General features: G+C 28.3%; 1 protein-coding gene across 1 annotated transcript in view; it reads right to left on the minus strand.

The window, feature by feature from the left end:
* Positions 1-11,646: 11,646 nt before the first annotated feature.
* Positions 11,647-27,405, minus strand: part of LOC100205299 (ubiquitin-like modifier-activating enzyme 5) — a 24,287-nt gene continuing 8,528 nt past the window's right edge. The window contains exons 5-13 of the mRNA XM_065800074.1: positions 24,428-24,490; positions 22,214-22,300; positions 21,405-21,486; positions 20,155-20,259; positions 19,880-20,007; positions 19,604-19,739; positions 17,426-17,504; positions 12,227-12,321; positions 11,647-11,956 (exon numbers count right to left, since the gene is read on the minus strand). Of these exons, the coding sequence (XP_065656146.1) occupies positions 11,867-11,956; positions 12,227-12,321; positions 17,426-17,504; positions 19,604-19,739; positions 19,880-20,007; positions 20,155-20,259; positions 21,405-21,486; positions 22,214-22,300; positions 24,428-24,490 (865 nt within the window). The 3' untranslated portion in view covers positions 11,647-11,866. The remainder of the gene's footprint in view (positions 11,957-12,226; positions 12,322-17,425; positions 17,505-19,603; positions 19,740-19,879; positions 20,008-20,154; positions 20,260-21,404; positions 21,487-22,213; positions 22,301-24,427; positions 24,491-27,405) is intronic.

The raw sequence follows: 27,405 nt of genomic DNA on the forward strand, positions 1-27,405 counted from the left end.
CAGAGTGAAAATACTCATATACACTTATAAAAATAAAGAAAATATGTAAGTGGGTCATAAGCAATAAAATCTTTGTGAAAGCCATAAAAAACAACTTTAGTTGAAAACACGTGCTTTTTTAATCTTTAAACCATTTCATAATGCTCATACGCTCCTGAGAGTAAAATGTTAATAAATTTGATTATCATTTAAAAAGTATAATAGATTTATCTTTTTTTACATTTAAATAGTAGGATCTGAAATAACAATCACAAGATTTTAAATTAATAAATATTGAAAAAAAATTTCAGTGATTATACCTTTTATAACAAGATCATATCTCCTTTATCAAAATCAGATAACAGTGGAAATGTGTAAATACTTCCAGCTTCTGATTCATAAATAACATCATATAATGTTTGCTTGATTTTTTTTCCGACTTCCGCTATTCTAACAACATCTGTTTTGCACCAAAAATACTCTTCTTCATCAAGTTCTTTTATTTTATGAAGAACAACTCGCCCAACTAAACTACCTGGATCATCTAATAAAGTCGGTAAAAACTGGCCCTTATTTTGTCTTGCAATATATGATATTCTAGAATCCTTTAAATTTCTAAACAACTCTTCTTTTTGTTTCTTAATCAAGTCATTACGTTGTCTTTTTTCGTTTAGTACATTTTTCCTTTGTTCTGGTGGTGGCAAGTTGCATGTGCGAATGATAGTTACCAAGTTCTCCATCAGCTCACTTGAATTTAAATCAAAGCGTTTATTTCCAGTAACTTTAGTTTTAAAAAACAGCTTCAATGAACATTTTGCCCCCATTACATAACGATAAAAATCTAATTGACTTCTAATAACTTGCTTCTTAAAGTATTATTATCAATTTTTGAAGATTTATCTTCTGTTTCTTCTACTGTTAGCCAAACTTGTGATTTCAATTGAATAAACACATTTACTATATTTGCTTTTTTTAGTGATGCTTTCTTTTCTGCATCTGCTTTGAGTTGCTGTTTTATTCTCAACATTGAAGCTTTCTTTGAAATTAACTCTACTTGTCGCACTTTATACTTTAATTTCATTTTTTCAACACTATGAGAAGCTGTTTCAATTAACATGTAACGCTCTGCTTCTGATTTTAAATCCAGCCATGCTAAGGTTTTGTTTCGGTACCACATAGTATATGCTTGAATTGTTTGAGTTTTAGCATTTGGTTTAGTTCGAATAAGTAGATCCAGAATCGCAAAACCACTTTCTGAAGCTTTGTTAGTTGTTGGTACATTTTCAGCAGCCTTTTGAATTTGATCATCTGAGTTCCAATATTTACCGCCTGGGATCAATTGCTTGTCTTTCAAGTATTATTAGAAATGCATGAGAAATTATTTCTAATGACTGTTGCACCAAGACAACAAATTCTATATTGCCAGTATCATAAAATAGTTTTTCATAAAGTTTATCTTTATGCATTTTAACATCTCTTGGGTCAAATATAGGTGTTTCATTGAGCATTCGAGAAGCATCTTTGCAAAGATCTGACAATTTCTTTTTTAAACGAAATAAACACTTACTCATGCAAAGAATGTTTTTCTTTTCTTCAATAAGTCTCCAAAGAGGACCAGTAATAAGCTTATCAAAAATATCTAGTGCACAAGATTCAGCTAAAAATAATATATTTGATATATTTTCCATAACTGCCTTCAATGGATTATTAGGATTTGGCCATTGACATAAAATTATTTAATAGATTCAGAATGATAATACAGTGCTGGCCCATTATAAAACAAAATGTTAAATCTATTTTCTATAAAAGGACCAAACATACACTTTTCTTCACCTTTTCCAATGAGAAAAGAAATGAAATACTCTGCCACACCAGCTTCATCACTACCTCGTTTGTGGAATTCTTTTCATGCAGTGCGTATCAGTCCCCAGATTCAAAAGTTTTAAATACAAAAGTGTTTTCGTGAGCATCACTCAGAGCAATTTTTTCAAATGAATTTAGTACTTTGTTTTTTCAAATGAATCCAGAACTTTATCTGTCTCAATTGCAAAGTTTATTAAAAGATGTAACTTGCAAAAAAAGTTTGACATACCCTTAAATTCATTTTTCTGTTCAATTGTTTAACTATCCCAATGTTCTATAACTTTTGGTAACACTAGCTCCCTCATTTCTTTGAACTAACTGTTAAACAGTGGGTTGACAGAACCTAAATCTGACATAGTTGTTTTAAATGAACAAATTAAGTTTGATAAGCTTTTTTTCCTGTCCTTTGTGTCTAGAATATCACAAATATCAATAATTAAAGCTTCTGACATAAACCTAGACTTATAGGCTACTGAGGGAAGTTTTGTAATTCTTTTTTTTTTGCAAGTTTCTTTAAAACAATTTTAATAACATCATTGACCTTGTTTATACTAACATTTAATGATAAAAGCTCCATGATAACTTCTCGAATATCACTTAAATAACGTCCTCTTTCAAATGTTACAATTTTCTTATCTTGCAACAATTCTAAAAGACCATTTAAATAAATGTTTTCTTTGTTTAATGGTTCAACTTTTGCATTAAGTTCTTTAACTTCTGACTTTAAAAAAAAGAGATTTTCAATTGAAGAATAGAAAATTGTTTCCTTTGTTTTACTTAAATTATTTTTCACACGGCTTAATTTCTTTTTGAGATTTCTTTTTTCTTGACACAACATTTCAACTTTTGCATTACTATTTTCTAGCATTTGATTAAGGGTATTGAGTTCCATATTTAAAGTTTGTGGTTGTTTTTCAAATTGTGCTTTTAATGCATCAATTTCTTTTTCTTGTTTTTTCAACTTTATGTCTCGATGGACGATCTTCTTGTTTAAATTTCGAACTTTGTTTGTTTCATTCTTTAGTTTCAATGCGGTAAACTTTTTTTCTAGACTCAACCGGCTTCTGTTTGTTGCTGTATATAGTATATGAAATTAGATAGCTTTAAAATATTTCCCGTGAAAGTTGCCGAAAAAATCGCGTTTATTTACATGATGAACTTGCGACACGGAAAAAGTCACGTGACTGAAATACTATTATGATCTTTTTTAATAACTAATATAGCAAAAATAATTTTATCAAACCGGAATAAATTATATATATATTTATCTTTTTTTACATTTTGCGTGTTAATGTCTCGATAGTTTGAAAAGTATACAATAATTTTCAAAACGCTATACTTTAGCTACTAGCCATAAATATTTGATGGGTGCTATTTCTCATCAAAAGTATATTTAATATGAGTTGTATAAGTGTAATATTCACTTAATGTATAAGTGTAATATTCACTAAAATGTTCACTAAATATTCACTTAATGTATAAACGTAATATTTACTAAAATTCTCGCAAGCAATTTATTTTTCAGAAAAATGACATGAAATCGACAAATTTGCAACTTATGTAAGTCATCATTCATGAACTACATTTAAACGAATGTTGTAATTCTATGATACATTGTGCAATCCTGTAACTTTCGGGAAATTTTAAAATAATGTTTAAAAAAAGTTAACTTGCGGAACTTTTATTTTCCGAGGAATTAAAGTTATTTTTTTAGTATCTAAATTTTGCGTTTTTCCGTTCCGTGCGTGATTTTAAAAATTCATTTTTTGCTAACATTACTAATTACCACTCTTTTTTACAGAATAATTATATAGAAAAGAATTCAATGAGAGTAAAGTTTTATTTTTATGAAAATAGACAAAACACGAGTTTCCGTGTGTGATTTTTTGGAAATGCCCTATATACATACGTATGCACACTCTTGCTTGGTCCTCCTAAATTTTTACTATAAAATGCAAGCCTAAGGTTGTAGTTTTTTTTGTTTCTTAATTAATTAGATGACCGCAGAGCCGTACCAAGGGTGGAGCCGGCCAGGCCACGGCCTGAGGCGCCAGAATTGGGAGGGCGCAAATTTTAATGAATTAAAAAAACAATAATCAGTTTATAAAACAAATTTTCACGGCGTCGCTGCTGTTGATAAGAAAACTAATTAAAATTCCGACAAGAAAGAGACGAGAAACTACAAAACTGTTTCAGAAAATGGTTGGTAACAAACTCAGTGGAAAAACAAATTATTTCAGAGGATATTTGTATTAAAGTTAATGACAGTTCAACAGATCCTATAATTGGCTTAAGTTCAGATCATCATTCGGAATTAATTGAAGAGGAGATTTTCATCAGCCAAAGTCAAGAAGAATTTTGCACAACTGATTCAGAACCAACAAGGGAAGATGGAAATGACCAGCTTTCAGGCTCAGCTGAAATGGCCTAGGAAGAAAATTTTCAACATAGAGATCCAGCAACATGGCCTAAAATAATGGACAAAGCAAGATGCTTTTTGATTGAGCATGGGCCAGAGCAAGACAGAAGAGAATTTTTCCCAAACACGCAGTGTGATTTTGACAACAGAATGCGACACTTCAGCTCAAAATGGTATAAAAAAATTCATCCCAATGGTGAAAAATTTGTTCGCACTTGGTTTCAGTACGGCAGCAAAAAAGATTCTTTATTTTGTTTTTGCTGTTTTTTATTTTCAACAACAAAAACCAATAATTTCTCAGAAATTTCCAAAGGGTTTTGTGACTGTAAAAAACTAAACCCAAGAATTCTTGAGCATGAAAACAGCAATGAACACCAAAAATGCTATTCTGATTCGAAAACTCTTGAAAAAAACCTCAAGGAAGGAAAGACCCAGGATTCTGATCTGTAGAGAGTTATCAGTGGAGAGATGAAAAATGGAGAGACATCTTGAAAGTGATTGTTGATGCAATTTTGTTCTGTGCCAAGAACAATCTTGCCCTTTGGAGAACATCAGAAGACATCGGTCAACAAAACAGTGGCTTTTTTCTGAGCTTAACTGAGTTGATTAGCCATTATTATCTTTTCGTGACTGAACACATTGCGTCTGTTAAAGCAAAAAAAACCACAACATCCTACTTTTCTCCTCGAATTCAAAATGAGCTGATTGAGTTATTTAGGCAGAAAGTCAGGAACGAAAAGACTGCACTCCAGATGCCTCCCGCAAAGAGCAGATGACTCAGATCATCAGGTATGTCCACATCAGTGATGAAACCAGCACAATAAAGGAAAGCTTTGTGGACTTCATTGAATCTTACCAGAAAACTGGAAAAATCTTACAACAGAGATAACTCAAAAATTGGAGAAGGATGGTCTAAACATTTCCGATTGCTGGGGCCAAGGCTATGACAATGGAGCCAATATGTCTGGAAAATACAATGGTATCAAAGCTCACATCCATTCTCTTAATTAGTTGGCAAGATTTGTTCCATGCGCAGCTCACACTTTAAATCTTGTTGGTGTTCATGCTGCTGAGGTTTCCCCACTCATGATTACGTTTTTTGGAAAGGTTCAAGTCATCTTTAACTTTTTTTTCAAGCTCCTGGTCAAGATGGGACAAACGGATGAAAACGTTTTTTTTTTGTTTTTTTTTTTGCACTGCTAACAGTGACAAAGGCTGTCACAGTTAGCAATGCAAAAGAACTTCTCATTCAAATTGATTTCAGTTTTTTGTGTTTGTTGGATTTCTGGTGTCAAATTCTTTCTCTAATTGACCGGGAAAACAAACTGCTTCAGTCAAAAACCATTTCAATTGACATTGCCGAAAAAAAATTAAAAAATTGAAGGCTTCCATTCAGAATCTTTGAGATATTGGGGGTGGACAACATTATCAAAGATGCCACAAAAAAAGCTAACCAGAGCGGAACTGATGGTGGCCTTTCAATCAAGAGGAAGCGCATAATAAAGCGGATAGCACTTTATGAAGCTGAAGATGACTCTCACCTTCTCACAGCAGAAACAGAATTCAGATCTTAGTGCAACCTTGTGTTTGACAGCATTATTACACAAATTGAGTGGCGGTTTGAGGCTATATCTGCTGTATCCTCTGATTTTGACTTTCTCAGTGAACATTCACTTTCTAAAAGTTCAGTGGATGAACTCAAGAAAAAAGCTGCAAGTTTATCTCAAATTTACAAGGCAGATTTAGATTTAATGATGAATAACTTTGAAAAATCTAGCCCGATCGACATTTTGCAGCTCATTCATAAATATTCTTTGACCGATGCTTATCCCAACACGGCAATTGCTATTAGCATCTTCCTCATCATACCAGTCACAGTTGCAACGTGTGAGAGTTTCAGTAAGTTTAAGCTCATAAAAAACTATATGAGGTCAACTATGGGCCATGAACTTTTGTCTATATTGGCTATAATTTCAATTGAAAATGAAGTGGGAAATAACATCGATTTTGATGATGTCATTAGTGAATTTGCGTCAAGAAAAGCCAGAAAAGTGACATTGAACTAAAGTTTGTGCAACTTTAGTCACGAATTTTACATATAACTTGATGTGATAAATTTTGTGATTAATAAACCATTTTTTTCGTTTAATTTTCTTCTTTTTCTTTTTTTTTTAAGGAGGAGGGGGGGACGCAATTTTCTTTTCTTGCCCGAAGCGTAAAATTGGCTCGGTACGGCCCTGGATGACCGGAAAATTTTTTTACCATAAAATGCAAACTCAATGTTTTTTAAAATAAAGTGGATTGAATCGGTGTCTAAAAAGAAGGTTTATTCGTAAAAACTTGTTTGGTTCAGTTTATACATCAAATAAAAAAGATATTGCAATTACTCTAAAAAAAAATTACGTGTCCCACTTCTCCCCACTCTCCTCTATGCAAACAGTAAAAAAAAAAACCCTTCAGAATGTATTAATTTTTTTATTAAATAAAAACAACATTCCAGTCTACCAAGTTGCGCTTTAAAACGATAAAACTTAATTGGTTTCTTTATGGTTTTACCTAAATTGTATTCGATTTTGCCACTTTTAAAGACAAAGAATCGTTAAAAACCATTTCCCTTCGAAAGCTCTTAGCAAAATAATAAACACTAAATTTTTAAAAAACATTTTGATAATCTTATTATCCAAGTGATTTTTGAAAATTTATTATGGAACCCTTACTAATATCCTTGAATGTACTAAATGCCTACCAAATTAACTATGATTTGATACAAACATGCCATTATGTTGTGTTTATGTTGTAATAAATCGCAATTCTTAAAATAAAATTAATTTTTTCAACATATAATAACCAACTCTAAAATTTTAAACTAAATAAATAATGTAAACTTAATAATGTGAGGGAAAATTTGCCTTAAAGTTGTTATAAAGATAACTTAGTTGCCTTTATACAATATTCGAACATTAAAATTTATAAGATTTGATCAGCGTGTTGTATCCAAACAAAAGTTTTTAAGTTAATAGCTTTCTTTGTGTCGGTTTATTAAATGTTTAAGGAAACTTTTATTTATTTTCAATAAATTTTAGAAATCTTCTACAAATACAGGATCTAAAGAACACCATCTTGGAATCTTTAGATTGATATTACTTATTAGCTTTAGCTAGAACCTAGTTTTTGTACCCTAATCCAATTTAGGCCGGTGATGTGATCTATTCGCCCTATTTGAATTTAGACCGTTGATATGATCTCTTCTGTTGAATATTAGGCAAATATATTAGTCAAAATACAACATTTCCATTGAATTTCATAAAAAATTTATAGATACCTAGAAAAAAAAAAAAAAATTAACAAAAACTGCCATCGACCTATCAAGACGGATCTTATTAATAAACTATCATGTTCATTTCATTTAAAAATTGAGTTTAATAAAAAAATTTAATCTAATCTAGACAAGTAATCGTGAATTATTGGAGATTTTAAAAAAAATAATCATATCATCTTTGATATGAGTTTTTCGGCTCTGAATAAATAATCTGCGCAAATACAAAACTTGCCAATGATTATATTTTGTTAAAACAAAGTATGAAAAATAAATTTCTATAATTACTAACTCTTTCAGACTTTCTTTAATTTCTATCATAATTTACAAACCAAGCAAAATTTCAAAACGAGGGTATTATTTTTATTTGTAAACCGCAGGAAAGGACTAAGTTTATAAAAAAGGAGGTAAAATAGAATGGAGGGAGAACGAAGCCAAAAATCGTTTAAAATCATAGTGTTGTAAAACTTTTCCAGCGGCTACTCAAAGTTGAAATAGGAAAATTTTGAAATGTTTGTAATCTTTGTAAGCTGTTATCAAAATGGATTACTCTCTTAAAAGTTGACTGGATATGTTTTTAACGACTGATCCAACTATCAAGTAGTAATCACAACAAAAATCATGATCTACGTAAAGTAATCGTTTTTTTGAATACCTCGATACTAGGTATAAATATCAAAGTTTTAGGCAATCTCTACTGCTTGGTTGAACCTTATCTTTTGCTTCCCTGTTTAGCTATAGGTTTGTTACGTTTGTAAAGAATGTTTTTTCGGCAAGGAACTTATTATATCTCTCCAGGATTTTATTTTGTGTTGTAGTATTTTTACTGGTTTTCAAAACAAACTGCTATATTTTAAATATAGAGATATAAAATACCTTTTTGTAAATCCGACAAAAATACTAGCAATTCTTATTTAGACATTTATTAACTCAATTCTAATCTAGAAATTTATTATTAGTTATTCAAAAAGTACAACATATAAAAATAACAATAAACTAACTCTAAATATTGTTTACGAATTTTTTAAACTTCCATCTTATATTTGCTATACTTCAATCGCTTATGACGTTTAGAAATAATATCTTTGAATAACTTTTGTTAAAAGTGGAATGTGATTGGTTAACTTTAAATTATAACTACGCGGTGTTTAATAGAAAATTACGTTACTACTAAGTCTGTTCTTTGAGAAATGACGCATTTAAACTTCGTTTCCCTCCAGTCTATTATACCTCTTTGGTTTAAGACGATAGAACTAAAGAAAAGTCTCAAGAAAAGACCACTATAAAACATTTACGATAGTATTTAATGATCATTACTTAAGCCAAATCGAGTATAAAAATTTTTAAAATGCCTTATTTACTTATTTACTGTAGCATGCTTACTACTATAAAATAAGATCCGCGGTTTGCCGATCCCTGATATAGGTTAATGCTGCACAGTGGGACAGAGTGTGCCAAAATACCAAAAAATCAATGTCGGCATTGCAGGGTGAAAATTTGTCATAATGGTGAAGACATGTTCATTAGAGGAAATATCTAGTTAAAAAAACATCAATATTAATTTAAACGTTATTTTATTTGCAACTAACCTTTGCTATTAGGTATCAGAGAAACCATCCTCTAATATCCTCCAAACATTTGATTATGTAAATCTCATGCTAAATGTATGTAAATAGCCATGCATCATAAATATTTTGCTACTTTTTGCAACAAATAAAGTTATAACAAAACATTGATCTTCGGTTAATGGTCAGTTGATGAGAAATACTGAACATGTGAAAAAGATGTTTTGTACACAAAGAATACCTACAAAATCTTTCATTACTGTTATATTATATAAGTTCTGTAACTATAAATCTAAAAAAGGTATTTATATGACAAATACATGCATTGAAAAGTAATATTTTCGATGTTTATACTGATAAAAGTTGTCTTGTCCATTAAGAATATTTCGTATTTTTCACCAAAATTTAATTTTTTTAAATATTTTTTTTTATATTATATAATTACATGTTTATTACTTTATTTATGCATTTTATATATAAATATAGACATTTTAATTTTAAAAAATTACAAAAATAATTTTGGCACAAAAATCTTGATTTTGTCGCACTGTGTGCTGGAGGAAATAATAAGTACTTTGTTTTAGTTCACTATGCCACTGAAAAATGTAATTTTTTTTGAAAAACATCGACATGTTTTTAACAAATATTTTGTTAAAAATTTGTCGATTTTTTCAAATAAATTACATTTTTCAGTGGCATAGTAAACCAAAATGAAGTACTTATTATATCTTCCCGCATTAATCTATAACAGAGATCGGCAAACCGCGGCTCTTTTATCAAAATTGTGAGGCTATTTAGCATTTCCAAGTTATATAGAAAATGCCATGTCATGCCTACATTTTAGTTTGATAAAAGGGAGTAAAAAATTTTACTCATTATAGTAATTATATTTTTTCAAAAAATTGTTCTTAGTGCAAGGAAAAAATGAATTAGAGCATATGAATTGCAGAATTATATTAAAATAAAGTCCGTAATTATTTACATTGAATTGCTTAAAAATTTAGGGTGGAATGCAAGAAGCGAACTTGAGTCAAGTTCGACTTGAACTTTACATTGTAACCAATAGCGGCAGAGTATGGGTTTTCCCCTCAAAAATACTCTACCGCTATTGGTTACAATGTAGAGTTCAAGTCGAACTTGACTCAAGTTCGCTTCTTGCATTCCATCCTTAGTTCCGCAAAAACGCGTGAATAAATTTGCCTGCGAAAATGTCAACGTTGTATTTAAAAACTCTTGGTTTTTGAATTTAATGCTTAAAGATAAAATACAATTAGTGTGAAAATTAGTGTTCGAAAGACTATGGTTAGAAATGGAAAACAATCTTACTACGTTACACCCTATCGTAGCTAGTCTTTTAAGCGAGATGGCTGAATAAACGCGAATTTCATAAGTGCGAACTGGCATAGGTGCGAAGCGTTTCAAAAACTGGTATATGTGCGAATTAGCATAAGTGCGCCAAAAGAATTTGCAAATATTGGCACAAGTGCGAATTGGCATAAGACGAAGCAGTTTCAAAAACTGGTACAAGTGCGCCGAACAAATTTGCAAACATTGGCATAAGTGTGAAGCAGTTGCAAAAAGTGGCATAAGAGCGCCGAATAAAATTACAAATATCGGCATAAGTGCAAGTTGGTACAGTTGTTATAGTTGGCACTTATGCCAGTTTGCATTTATGCATATGTTTGCAAACTTATTCAGCGCACTTACGCCAATCTGGCTGCTTCGCACTTATGCCAGTTTTTGCAGCTACTTCGCGCTTATGCCAATAATTGCAAAAAAAAAAAAAAACTTATATTTGAAGCATGAAAGTCTTCCTGAGAATAACAATTGACTTGAACTGGTAGCATTCGGACTTTTGAGAGTTTTCGAATCAACATATTATTGTGAGCAGAAATTTACCAACATGAACATCATTAAAAGCAACATCAGATTAGACTTGAAAGATGTCTAAAGCTAAAAACCTTTATTTAGGAATCTATTTATTTACAAACAAATTTGTGAATCAATTCACAAAAATCTCACAAATTTTTTGCTTTTTTTTATTAAATTTTTTGCTATAATTATTTATTTACTTAACAATATGTGAAAAGACACTTAAATATAAAAAAATAAGTTGATCTATGTGAGTTATTTAAAACAGCATCCTTGCGGTTCTTGCTAAGTTTTTTAAAAATTAAGGAAAAATGACTCTCTACTTAAAACTTTTTGGCGACCCCTGATCTATATAATCTATTTACATTAAAATAATTTTATATAAGAAAGTTTTAAATATCTTTAAAACTGGCAGATCTCTAGTTCGTCAAAAACTAATATTTCCTAAACTAAAAATCTTTTTAAACTTTCTGGAGATCTGTTATATGTTTTTATTAGCTAAAACCTGGCACTTTTTTCTATTACCTAACACCATATAAAATAAAACTTAAAAAAAATATTGACCTAAAAAACAGGACACGATTTGAAAAATTTACTTTACGGTTACTTTACAGAAACTTACATATGATAAGTTTTTTTTTTTAAACTTTCAACTGAAATATTTTATTATAATGTCAACTGAAATACTTTATAAGAATTAAATCTATATGTGTGTTCGTCTGTCAATTTTTAGCATAAGTATCCGACATAATTATCCAACAACAAAGTTTTGAACATGCCATTTTTGAACATGTAAAAGTTTTTTTAATTTTATAAATAACAAACTACTAATTGTTTCACTTGACGCAAAAATCAAACACTTTTAAGCGCATTCATAAGTTCTTCAAGACTCTGTTGATCGTCACCTGCCGAATCTGCAATCAAACAGGCATCTTCGGTTTGCTAAAAAATATATAAGAAAACGTAAAAATAAAATTTATAAATTTGAGGTAAAAAATTCGGATAACAATACGTCAAAAAACTACGCTGTATATCGCATAATCAAGTCATAGTAAATTTTCAGTAAATAAAATTTTAGAATCAAGCTAGCAATCATTTTATTTAATTTATAATTCCCGGGTCAGAAAAGTATTATTTAATAAATATCATCAGTTTCAGTATCAAAAAAGTTTTTATCAAATAATAATAATATCAATAACAACAAAAACTTGCAGTTGGTGTTGTATATGCATACTGAAGACCTTTGGAAAGCTTTGGCAGCTGCTTATCTTCTCGTAAATCGCACGATTCTTCAACTAATGATATTCCTACATAAAGAAAAAAAATTTATGAACTATAAAATATATATATATATATATATATATATATATATATATATATATAATATATATATATATATATTATATATATATATATATATATATATATATATATATATATATATATATATATATATATATATATATATATATATATATATATATATAAATTATGTTAGTGTATTCTACAAACAGCTTAATGTTCTAAAAGAACAGAGCAATAATAAATTAGTAAATACACTTATCTAATTTGAAAATAATAATTAAATAACTTGAATATTTCCTGATGAACCTACTGATGGTGAAACACAGTGTTGAAGTAATCAAAAATTAGATAAGTGTTTTTACTTATTTATATATATATATATATATATATATATATATATATATATATATATATATATATATATATATATATATATATATATATATATATATATATATATATATATATATATGTATACAGTACTGGACAGCGAATTAGGAGTTTTTATGTTTATCATCAAAAACTGTATTTATGTTGTGTTTACCTTGGAGATGTTATTACTTTTTATGTATTATCAGCTGCAATTATGCTGATATAACATTAACAATTATTGTTGCTACGGTAATAACATACTTTTGCGTAAAATCCCGATTATTTTTATATTTTTAATGATTTGTTTCAAATTTTGTAACAATTGTAAACTGTGCTTTTTTTTATTGGATCGTTGTTGTTTGAGTAATTTTTCGAATTCTTGCTATAATTAAATTTTTTTCTTAATATTGCTCATTGTGTAGAATCTATATCACAGTGTAGAATCTATATCAAAAATATAATATTTATATTAAAATGAGTAAGAAATTAGTGCTGCTAAAAAGAATGAGATATAAGTGCTGCTAAAAAAAATGAGATATAAGTGCTACTACAAAGAATAAGATAAAGTTGCTTTTAGAAAATACCACACTTCTGAATAATGAAATTGCTCAAAAACTCAAAATTTCGCCTCAAACTGTTGGAAGAATAAAAAAGAGACTAAATAGAGGCCAAAATTAAGTGGAAACCAACAGGAAGAACTGCAGAGGTATTACTAAAACTACTAAGAGAAATGATTGGATGCTTTTACAGTTGTGTCAAAAAGGTCGGAAAAAGTCTTTTGTTTAGTTAACGCAAGAATGGAATGCCGTGACAGGAATTACAGTCAACCCAAGAACAGTTAGAAGACGCCTTTTTAATAATGGATATAAAACTCACAAGCCAATGAAAAAACCGAAGTTAACTACAGCAATGAAGGTAAAGAGATAAGGTTGGGCTCTCGGTCATGCGTATTGGACAATAAAGGAATGGTCTAAGGTTAGCATTATAAAGTTACAAATTTACACACATATACAACTGTGAATAACTAAAACAACAACCTAAATATATTATTTAAGTTAATTAAATTAATTGCATCTTATTCGTTTGTTTGTAATAGCTTGAGATTGATTTATTTACGTTTATTATGCTGCAATATATTTTCAATTATCCATAAATTATATCGTCACTAAAAGTTATCTGTTCGCTACAGTAGCCTTTTATTTGTATAGGTTTGTTTTTCTGATGAGTCAATGCTGGAAGTTATGGTTGAACGAAGACCATTTGTTTGAAGGAAGAGAGAGGAGACAAATCTTCCAGAATGTTTTCAAGAAACAGTCAAACATCCTCAAAAGATAATGTTTTGGAGCGTGATATCGGTAAAAGGGCCTGGACAATTATACTTTGTGGAAGGAATGATGAGACAAGAGCAATACAAAACCGTTCTAAAGACTTGTTTAATACCCCAAATGAATGCATGGTTTCCTAATGGGAATGCAATATTTATGCAAGACGGGGCTCCATGTCATACTGCCAAATCCGTAATGAAATTTTTGAAAGACAATAAAATTTACATATTGCAATGGCCTGTTAACAGTCCCGACCTAAATCCCATTGAAGGACTATGGAATGAACTCAAAAGAAAGGTCATGCAAACAGCTTCAACCAATATGAGAGACTTAAAAGAAAAATTGATTCAAGCATGGCACCACAGTGAACGAATCAGTCGCTTTTGCTCCGAATTTATTCAGTCAATGCCGCGTCGTTTTTCAGCAGTCATAAAGCATAAAGGCGGACATACCAAGTATTAAGTGGTTATATCAGCTAATTTTATTTATGCATTTCTGACAATTCTTTCATGGTTTTCACTTATTTAAGTCAATTTTTGCATTTATATTTTCAATTTTTGTTTTTATTGTTGAATTGCAATAAAATTGTTATAAAATACTATAAAATGCATTAAATTCCTAATTCGATGTCCAGTACTGTACATATATATATATATATATTAGGGTGGAGTGAATTTTAGTTTTTTTTACAATTCGTTTAGCCTGGGTGTGCAAAAATTGTCTATTCATTTCAGAAATACTCTGGAAAAATATCAATGCTCTAGGAAATTATCTTGAGGTTCCTCAAGACCTTTAAAATTTTAATGGATCCCTAATATTATGTAAAAAAAAGTTTTTCAAAAGTATGTCATGTTAGGTCTCAAAAGAAGCAAAATTTTATAAAAATTTCAAAAATAACAATTATTTAAAAAAAAAATTGTTGTTTTATAGCTTATTGCAGAAAAAATGACCTTTTAAACTAAAAATGAAAAAAATTAATTTTTTTAAATTATAATTTCAAAAAAATCATAAATAATAATTTTTTTATAAAATAATTGTTATTTTTGAAATTTTTATAAAATTTTGCTTCTTTTGAGACCCAACATGACATACTTTTGAAAAATTTTTTTTTACATAATATTAGGGACCCATTAAAATTTTAAAGGTCTTGAGGAACCTCAAGATAATTTCCTAGAGCATTGATATTTTTCCAGAGTATTTCTGAAATAAATAGACAACTTTTGCACACCCAGGCTAAACGAATTGTAAAAAAAACTAAAATTCACTCCACCCTAATATATATATATATGGGATGTAATGAAGGTGTATCAGAGGTATAAGAAGTTTCAATTTTACTTTATTGAAATCAAATTATCATATAGCAAAACGCATATATAAAATGTTACAAATGTTTGCTTTGATAGGTTGGATTGATTTCGATTGATTTTCTTAAGTTCTGATAATTCAATTTAGAAGTTATAACGAAGGTAAAATCGAACTTAAGAGTTTTGATTCAAGACAACCTTTTTTGGTATTAAAAAATTAAACCAAAACAGTTATTAAAATTTGCCGATAAAGTGTGATTTGAAGGTCTTAGTTTAAACCTCTAAGTCTGATAAATCTTTGTTGCACATCCGATACACCTACGTTACATCTCTAATATATAGAATGGTCCAAGTTTTTTTTTTTAAGTTTTCAAAAAAGTTCCTTGGAACCTTCCATTATTATCTATCTACTGAAACAAAAATTTGAGGTGATTTAAAGCATTTTTAGAGGTAGCACAAGATCCTTAAACATCAGTCAGGTATCGAAAATTATCGAAAAATTTTTTTTCAAATGTATACATGTTAGGTTTCAAAAAAAGCATAATTTTATAAAAAATAATAAAAATACAAATTGAAGAAATTCTTTTAAAAAACTATATAATGTAAAAATCCCGCTTTTTTTGAGACCCAACATAATATACTTTTGAAATTATTTTTTTTGTTAATATTAGAGACCTGTCTGATTCTTAAACATGAATCTTGTGCAACCTCTAAATATGCTTCAAATCATATTAGATTTTTACCAAATTTTTGATTTAGTAGATGGCTAAGAATGAGAGTTTCCCATGCGCACTTCTAGAAAATTTTTTTTTTCTTTGGATCACCCTAATAAAAGTGTATATATATACATACATACATATATATATATATATATATATATATATATATATATATATATATATATATATATATATATATATATATACAGACACACATTTAAAAATTTAATTTTTACCTGACGTACCTGACAAATGCTCATTTAGTATTTATTATAACATAAAAAGTTTTGTTAGAATTTCTTAATCAAATATAGTAATATTATACTCTAATACTTGTGTCACCAAACTCTAACACTTGTGTCACCATTCTCTAAACTTGTGTTTCCTCCTACTACATGATTTGGTATGGAATCTATTGAAGTCTCGCTACTGTTTCGGATTTCTGGGTCTTAAAACCAAATCTGGAAGATAATGATGGCAAACTTAGTTTTAGTCGTGCAGTCACATTCTGCAGTTTTTACTTTACAATTGCCCAAATACTCTCAATTGGATTGAGATCTGAGGGTTGCCAGGCAATTTAAGTATTTAAATATTTTTTTCCACCATGAATTTCTAGACTTTTCTGAATGTATGGCATGTGGCAAAAGCCTGTTGTAATTTAACGATTTCCGTTTGGAAACACTTTTAATAACTATGGAATTAATTCTGTTTGTAGAACCTTTATGTAAGGGGGAAACACATTCAACATCTATGGAATTAATTCTGTTTGTTGAGCCTCAATGTAAATGTCAAAACTAATTATGACAGTAACTGGGCAGATTGTTTCTGGTCCAACTGCAGAGAAACAATCCCAAAACATCTTCTTTCAGAATGCAACCAGCAGAATGACAAACAAACTATGAACGTTGGCCTATCATATGAAATCTGACTCATCCGAAAAAAAACTCTCCTATCTGTAATCAATCAATAAACAAACAAGTCTTCAATATAATAGATTTAATTTTCAAGTAGAGTACAGTTATATAAATATAATGAAACATCTGTATAATAAACAACTGTACATTTAAATCTTACCTTTCTCCACTGTTTTTGCCTTAATGGTTGTACTTTACAATGTATGGTTTCTAACTGTAGATTAGTTTACATATAAAATTTCTCTTTGAGAATTATCAGAAGCAAAGTTAATACTTTAGATCTATTTCTAGTGTCTAACTTTTTTATTTACTTTTTTTTATTTATATATCTTTTTAATTATATTTAACTTTAACAAATAAAATCAGAAAAAAATGTTTAATGCACTAATTTTCACAGAAAGTTTAGAAAGTAGTAAATCTTATTAATTGTCACACGATTATCTAAGATTAAAATATTCAAATACATGCGTACCCCAATTGTTTTCTTCGTGTATTACAACAGGTATTTCTTTCTTGTTATTTATATCTGATGGCTTTGATTTCAGTTTTTCCTAAAAACATATTTGAAAAAATTTAAAAACATAATATAATTTCCCTATTCGCAAGCTCATTCAACAATTAACTTATCATATTTTCTGGTTAACTAAAAAACTAACTGAAAAAATTTCTACTAGTTACATTATTTTAAAACACAATACTTAGGAGTATCCAGAATATGATTTTGTTTATATTTTGTTAAAAGATATTTTTTACTTAACATAAAATAGGGTAATTTTGGCCAGGGGGTAACTTATATTTACTTTTGTTTTAAGCATAATGCTTCATAAATATAATAAACATAATGTTAGAAAACATAACTACAACAATTATTCTAACACCATTCTTTGAAAGAGCGTATAGAAGAAATTAATACAGGAATGTCTACTCAAAAGGCCTCAAAAGGGTTTAACATACCAAGAAGTACTATCCATAATAGAGTGAATTCAATGCATAAAAAGTGCATTGGTGCACCAACCACATTCACTCATGTATTCAATAATTTTGAAAACACTAAACATGAGCTTGAAAGAATTCCACTTTGTAATATTTGGAATTACAATGAAACCAATTTGTGTGATAACATATAAAAAGTTGTTATGAAACGTGGAATGAAGTGAGAGAATATGAATAGCAGTAAAATTTGCTTCTCTGTGGTATTTTATGGATACAAGAGAAATTCTGCCACCATACACAGTTTTCAAATGCCCTCATTTATACAATTCATGATTAAAACATGGTCCAAAATATTCTTGCTTCAATAGAATCAAATCTGGTTGGTTTGATGAAGTTAGTTTTTCGGATTGATTTTTTCTGATGTTATTACCACGTGTAAAGAAAAAAACTGGAAAAAAAGGTGTTATTAGGTGACCATCTCTCTTTCCATTTGAGCCATAAAGTTGCTTGTGAAAAACAAAATATTGGATTTGACTTCTTCCTAATTCAACACATTTTCTACAGTTTCTTGATGTGGCATTTTTAGCACCATTAAAAAAAGCATGAAGAAGTATTCTTATAGATTGGAAACAAACCTCTTGTGGTAAAAAATGTGCTACTTTACCAAAAACAGATTTCTTATATTGCTGAATTTTTTGATATCTATTAATGAAAGATCAAGAAAAATTTTATTAAGTGAATTTAAAGCTTGTGGCTTGGTACCATTTAATTCTAATGCTGTGTAAACATTTCCTTTTAAACATACTAAATGAGATGAAAAATGGAGTTAATGATGTGAAGAAAGTTAGAAAAACTATAAAAAATAAGTAAGTAAAAATGACTTAAAATTGAACTAGGATAATCTGCTAGAGCAAATTATGACAGTGAAACAGAAACAGCATCTGAAGGACAAAGTTGACTTAATGATGAGGAAATGCTTGCTATTTATATTAATTTCTATTATTTGTTTTTTTCTGTTAAAAAACTGAGTTTATGTTACGAATTGTTTGTATCTTTCTTTTATGTTTATATTTTAGAACACTCTTAGTTTTTTTCTTAGTTAAGTAAATTTTTGAAATCATGAGGATAAATTAAATATGACAAATATATTCATTGGTTCATTGATATGAAAAAGTATATTCAAATTATTTAGGTGAATAAGTTGATTTAATACTATTATATTTCTTTTTATTGTCCTTTCTTAAGCCCATGTAGTTATTTTATATTCTTCTTATGAAATAAATGCTAGCAATAAATTTAAATTACATTAAATGTAGTATAACAATAACATTTTATTTATAGCCTATGTTAAAAACACATTTTACTCTGACAGTTACCCCATTGCCGGGTAACTTTGACTGCCACATTTTCCATGAAATCTTGAATTTGATGAATACAGTGAATAAACCATTTTACTAAGTAAATAACACCAGTTACGCACAACTTTTAACACCAAAATAGTTTTAGGAAAATTTTTCTTTTAGTCAAAACGTTATATTTTTTATCAAAATGGTACAAAGTTACCCCATTTTACGGTATAACAATACATCATGTGATGTAAAACAATTAATTGTTTTACATCACATGATGTATTGCTATACCTTTTTTTACCTCTGGATACCCTTTAGTATGTTGATTGCAAAATCAAATTAAATTTTATAAAATAAATCTGACAAACTTGATATTTTTGTTGTTGGAGAACACAAAATTTATCTTCGCACCCAGGATTTGCTTTCATTATCATTGTAGGGAAAAAATCTTCCATTGCGTTGTAGCCAAGATAGTATGTCACTTGTCCAAACTTCAACAAATATCTAGGGATCAAAACTTGAAGTTTGTAGTGAAGTTAGAAGTAAACGTGAATTGTTCAAACTAAATTAAAGTTTTACTGTACACAATAATTAAGTAATAAAAATAAAAAATGTGGTAAGAGTAACTAGAAGGGTTTCTTTACTTGAGTGTATTTTGTACAAGAAAACCAGCAATTATTCCCATCGTTGTAGGCAGTGATGCAGCACATACGCCATCTTTTTTTAATGTTTTTTCGTCTATGTTTGCAGCCACAACCAATGGAGGTGCGCACTATGCAAATCATTATTTTTAATTTATTTTTTGTTTGTTCATTAATACTTCTTTTTTTTACCTTATACTTTTTATTCAGTAATGTTGTTATCTATATTTTACTTTATATTTGATTAAAACTACATAAGTAAACAACAGAATACATACTGCAAAGCAAGCAGTTTCCCCTGGTAAAATTACTTGAATATGTCCTGATACAGCATTTTCACTAACACCTGATTCAATCCATGGCTGCCCCAACTCATTACAAGCCTCAAATGTAATAATAAAAAAGTTATACATTTTTAATTTTTATTGAATTTTTAGCTAAATACTTACTAATCACTAAAAATTCTAATTGTCTAAATTATAATATATAATTACATAATATTAAGTACATAGATACACATGTATTTTATCCTTAAATTATTCAAGAAACTAGATTTTACTGTAATATATTAAAAAAAAACATTCAAGCTCTACCAAAGATTATGATGTTCAAGAGAACTGATCTTATTTATAAACTGTTATACAAAGTCATCTGTGCTTTGATCCTTAAAACTAAAGCTGCAGTTTCAAGACTTGAAGCTGCAGCTTGAATAGATAAATAATTGGTATCATCATTTGTGAGACATCAATAATCAATACTTGCCTTTTTTTTTATGGATTTGCCCATTTTTTTCTTGATTGCTTTTTTAAAAATTATGAAAATAACTATACTTTAAATAATTTTCAGTGAAGTAAAGGCCACACAATACTTTACTAAGGATTTATTTGGGTTAATACACCTAAATAATAAAATAATATACTTAGGAGAAAAAATTTATACAATTTGTAACAAATATCAACCAACTTAATTTTTTACTATTTTTGAACATTTTAATAGGTAAACAATCATTATTGGCATCTTTCTCTGTTGATTATCGTTGGTATCAGCTGTCTTTGCTAATCATCATAATCACATGCATTCACAATAATCTTATACCATCATAATAATCATACATTGGTATAATTATTTCATCATTTTATAATTATTTTGTCATTTTATAATTGAAGGACTTATTGTGAAACAATGACAAACCACAAAAACAAATATTTGAGAAAAATGACTTTAGTTTTACTTAAATCTATAAAATCAGTGCTTACAGTAAGATGATTTTATAATTATAGCTCAAATTTTAAGAATTATGCCTTAATATCTTTTTGGCTATTGCTATACTATTTATGATTATAAAAATGATAACTCATTTTTGAAAAAAGTGTGGCTTGTCATTGTTTCACAATAAGGCCTTCAATTATACTGTCAGAAAATTGTATGTTGTTACTACAAAAGTGTTATAGTTTTTTAAAAAACGCTATGAAATAGACATGACTGAAAGAAATTAAAAAATAAACTGAAAATAAATCAATTAAATTACTGTATTAATTGCCATGCGAGCTTCAAAATTGTCGACACAGCATAAAACCAAATCCAGCGGACCACCAGTAATGCTACCTTTACTAAATAGTATATCAAAAAATGTAAAAAATATATTGATACATTATTCTTTTAACCAAAATTACATTAATTTTTAACCAAAATTACATAACCAAAATTACAGAAAATGCAGATCGTAAAGGAAGAAAAGCTGAAAAGATTTTTAATGCTAGAGCACCTTGTATAATTTGAAAATAAACTTCAATTATTACAAAAAGATGTTTTAGCAAGTAAAAATATTCTTTCTTGAAACCAAAAAAATGTAAGACAGTAGTACTAAAACAAACAAATTTAAAAAAGCAAGAACTTATTTTTAAGTAAAGTTCATAACTTTTTTGTACAAAAATTTTAATTTTATTAAGCAAAATAATTCAGTACAATAATATTTATTTACATATATAAATATTATATTTATATAAAGAATTCAAACATCGTTATAAATTCATAGAGGAGTGGCAGTGATGGATCAAGGAAATTTTGGTAGGGGTGGGGGGATGGGGGATGCTGTAATATTTTGGTATTTTGTATTACATTTGCATCTCTTTAAAAAAAAAGTCCCCCATTTCTAAGATATTTTAGGACTTTTAGATTCTGGTGAGGGAAGGGAGGAGGATACCCCCCCTGGATTTAACACTGAGGAGTGGTCATACATGAACATGTGTAAGAAAAAAAAATTAATTTTGTTGCTAACTTATGGATACCTCTGATAATGAAAATTAATCCTAAAAATAAGTTATAAAGTAAAATTACCTGATGCAACTCATAAAATGATTAAAACAATCCACTTTAGTGATGTCATAGTTATAAGTTTCAAATTGAACATCAGGATTAATTTCTCTTAAAAACAAAAACAATAAAAAAATAAAACAAAACAAATTCTAGTTTAAAAGCTTAGTATAAATGTTCATAGCCACATTATTCTACTTCGATATGGTATAACAAATACATCTAAATAATGACTGATATCTCTAATAAATGGAAAACAGAGGTTAGAGTTTTCTTACAATAAATTTTATAGTTAACAGCCGCTAACCTAGTTAGTGGCTGCCTTGTTGAGATAAACACATTTTTAAAAAGGAATACATTTATTAAATTTACTTTTTTTACTATATGCCTATTATTATATTACTTAGAAAAAAAACTTTTTTTAGATTCACCATTTAAACGGTTAATACCATAAACTCTACCCAAAATCAAACATCACATAATAATGGTTTGTTGGCTTTTAAGTCTAACCAAAAACTTTCTGTAAAATTCAATGTAAAAACTTAAAATTATTTTTTATCTGAAATGGGTTTACAAAAATTGTAAAAATTTTAATATTGTTTAGAAAAATGAACATTAACTAAAGATATAATAACTGTTAAACAAGTTTCAAGTAGCAAATACTTAACTTGTCAGTTAATAAGATTGCAAGAAAAATAGTCAAAAAGCAACAAAAAATTAACAAAAGAATTTAGCTGCAAATTGTATGAATAAAAAAGTCTACATAGGCTGATGCATACATTTATAAATGCATATATGTGTATATATGTATAAATATATATATATATGTATATATATATATATATATATATATATATATATATATATATATATATATATATATATATATATATATATATATATATATATATATATATATATATATATATATATATATATATATATATATATATATATAGATATATATATATATATATATAATCTTTGAAAGTTATTTTCTTGTTATATGATAAAATGTATGTAGAACTCAATAAATACGACTGCATAAAAACTTTTAGAAAAAATATATTTTTTAATATATATTACTCAATATTTTGCTGATCTGTTGTGATCAGCATCATCAGCTATAAAATGAAAAGCATTATTATTTTTTTTTTATTATTATACCTGATGATATTAATTACAATAGATCAGCAAAACATCGAATAACAACACATAGGAAAGATTTAGATATTAAAATAAGTAGCAACTTTAAATGAAAAGACCACATTACAATAATAAGCAATTAAGCTCACTATAAACAAATTGAAGTGCACATTTAAATACTAGTCCACTGAATCATCTGCCCAACGATGCACAACATACGTCAGACCTGAACTAGCTCTTTATGCACCAGCCTGAAATTCACGCACAAACAAATTTCAAAAAGTTCAACAAAGAGCAGCAAAACCAGATCGCAAGCACAAATTATATGAAGAACATTTACCAATCTTAGGATTAAGAAGTCTAGAAATCAAAAGGTTTAGAGATGTCTTCATGCAATACTTTAAAATCAAATCAAACATAAACATAGTAAAATGGTGTAATCCTTAAAAGCTTTTTCATTAACTCTAAATAGTCATGAAGCATCAAAGTCACGCAGAAAATACAGGTAACTTACTAAAAACAGTTACGTGAAAATTTCTTTGGCAACGATGTGATAATAAGTTTAATAACTTAGTAGTTTCAAAAATTGTAAAAAATTTAAAAACAAAAAATTTTATTAATTTAAAAACGAAAAATTGTATTAATTTAAAAACAAAAACTTATTATTCTTTAATGACACTGCAAATAATTAATGACAAGCTAAATTTCATTGCTGTAGTCTGTGTTGCAATTTTAATCTTACATCAATAGAGCTCGAAATAAAAATTCAAGAATCAAGTCATCTCATCAAACAGTCCATTCAGCATTCAACTGTCCTATTTTGAGTGTTGTTTCCAAAATACCAAGACAAAAATCATACACTGTGAATTATGGAAATATTGTTCATCTACTAAGTTGTTTTTTTTTCACTTAACTCTCCTCCCTCCCCCTGCTTCCACAAACAAACAGACAAACAAACAAAACAAAAAAAGTTCACTTCATGACATAAAAAAAGTTCCTTTATGTATAATAACCTTTTACAGAGGTTTATATAAGGGTTATATAAATTGCTTTATTGATAATGTTCAAAAACCAACAAGTAAAGAAACATACCTCAGTGTGTGTTCAGCAGCTTCTACTTTACTCATACCTGATTGATCAGGACGAAAAAACAACCTTAAAAACAATTCTATTTTAGTACATTCAAATTACATAACTATATATAATAAACATTAGAAATTTAGACTAGTTAAGTTACAGTATCAGATAATAAACCTGCATTACATTTACCACAAACAACTAACATTACAAAATTATTATGTTGTATATGCATAAACAGTTAGTTTGCCTGCACCCTGTGAAAATCAAAATTAGCCTTATCTTAAAGAACTAAAAAAAATCTTCTATGAAAGCACTATATAAGTACAGAGAATAAAACAGGGGGGAGAACGAAATAGAGACAGCTATGAAAATATTTATTCATGTTATGCACTTCATTAATTATTGAATAAACTTTTTACAGATATTTTTATGCCAATAAAAAAAATCTTTTATTTCCTATCTATTTTTATCTTAAAGTAATTATTTATAAAGATAATAAACAATGCTTTAAATAAATCTATTTGAAGTAAAGAGTTATGAGTTTAAAACAGAAGCAGTCAGGGTTGAATGTACTAATTGTTAACTTGGTAAATGAGGCTTTATTAATTAATTTTAAAAATTGACCAATAAATCTCTATAACTACTTCGTGTAAATTTAAAAACAGTTATTCTCAAATTTATTCTATTATAAAACATGCCTCAAATATACTTGCATGCAAAGAAAAACCACAAACCGAAGAGCAATACGCACTTGTAGTAGACAAAAAGCAGCAAATTTTTACTAGATAAAGCTACTTAATCATTTAACAGGTAGTAACCGGTAGCAACTCCTAGCATGTAGTATGGTAGCATGTCCATGGCATAGTTGAAATAATCGGCAGTGGTATAAACGCAAGTTTGCAGCAATAACTTAAATAAACTCTGATAAATACATTGATCAAATTATTCATTTTGGGCTTTAGTAGAACTTAAAATGACATCAATACAGCAATATTTCATCACTTAGATGAAAATTGGCCATTGATAACACCATATTTCATCAGTCCCTTTATGCACATGAGAAATAGAAAAGTATTTCAACACACTGTGAAGGTAATTCAATAAAGCGGATATTAACAAAAACACTTCATATCATTTGTGGAATATTGATAATTTGGTTCTCTGGTGATTAAGGCAAGTAATACATAATTTGCTGGGGTGGTGCTAAATAAACATTAAAATTGATTGACGACAATGAAAAAATCAATTATACAGTTGGAAACTCTATCAATGGTAATTGTGATTATTTTTAAACCAAAAAAATCTCTTTACCTCGGTGAATGGATAATAAGTGATTTGTGCAGCTTATTGGTGTGTACGTTCCTGCTATTATAAAAATTTCCGGAGAATATTTTAATCTTATGTTTACTCAATCATTCTCAATCAACCAATCGAGTCATTTCAAAATCAAGTCAGTTCAAAAGTCAACTTGATTACAACTAACCATTAATGCATTTATGTAGCATATTAGAAGGGTAACTAAGTTGAAAATAATTGCAATTAGTCCAATCTCTGTAGCTTTGCAACAAATGTTTCACATTTAACACATTGGTGGAAAAAAAAAGAAAAACCATACGTACAATATTTTTGTCTAATTATTACCAATAAAATCATTTCATGTTTTTATTTTTAACAAAATAAATACAGTTAGTATCAAAGTCTCACTTCCATAGAAAATGTCAAATGCCATGTGTTTTTATGAAAGAGTCAAATACCATGTGTTTTTATGAAGGTGTCAAATACCATGTGTTTTTATGAGAGCGTCAAATACTGTTATTATGCAAATGTCAAACACTATGTATCTTTATGAAAGCCTCAAACACTGTGTGTTCTCATGAGAGTATCAAATACCATGTTTTTATGAAATTGCAACAAAAAAAATTTGATGTATGATATATAAGCAATTTTTTGTATTATTCAAAATCATCCAAATTGTTTTTACTATTAGAATCATCATCAGAGTTTTCAGTATTTTTAAGATTCCCTTACTTTTAATAGCATCTTGTTTGTTTCTTGTACTTTTAAATTTTTTGTTGTAATCTTAAATTTGAAAGAATTGGATCTGAAGTACTCTTTGGACATGTAGATACATCAGATAGTTTGTGTTGATTGAGGTTCTTTTCAAGCATGATGAATTCTATCTGATGTAAAAAATTCATATTTAAATTCTGAAACCTCTTCTAATAGCTTGCTAACGGGAAAAATTGACTTTGATAGGACTTGTGAGCTATGTATCAAAAGTTGTGTAGAGTGGGACTCAAAGAAAATTTTTCATATAATTGAACATATTGAGATGCTGTTTTTTTAATAAATTTTTTGTTATTTCACCTCCCCAAGGCTGAGGAGGCTACTTTAAACAAGGAGGCTACTTTAATTGTGGTTACAATCTTCTCTTAACTTTATAACTCCAAAACACAAACCTTGATGAACAAGGCTGCTGAGAAACAAGTTGAGTGCAGTACTACCAGGAATGTAGTTGGGATTGAATGTGTTGGGAAGCAACATTCATTCAAAGAAAATACACAACAAGAATAAAAAAAAAAAAAAAATTCCTTTTGAATACGCTCTTAATTAGTATCTACAACTTTAGATTTTAAATTTTCGAAAGCATTTTTTTTTTTTTTTGCAATTACTCATGCCACGGCTTGATCTTAGCAATTTTTTTAAAACTCTATTCATATATCTAAACTAATGTTTTTAAATTTCACTTTTCCTTGATTTAAGTTCTGCTTCATTTTCTTTTGCAGAGGCAAAACTAATTTGTAAGAAATTTGTAAAATGATTTGTGTAAAATATTTTATTTTATTTTCCAGTTTTTTTTTCAGTTTTCTAGGATGTCATTAAACTAAAATAAGATCAGATGTTTAGATATGCCACACATCTCCCAAACAGCCACACATTTCCCAAACTGATATAATCTTTTTTTTATTTTTTCAGAATTTGATGGCTGA

The sequence above is a fragment of the Hydra vulgaris genome, chromosome 06 (assembly GCF_038396675.1).
Source record: "Hydra vulgaris chromosome 06, alternate assembly HydraT2T_AEP".
In the NCBI taxonomy this organism is placed as follows: Eukaryota; Metazoa; Cnidaria; class Hydrozoa; order Anthoathecata; family Hydridae; genus Hydra; species Hydra vulgaris.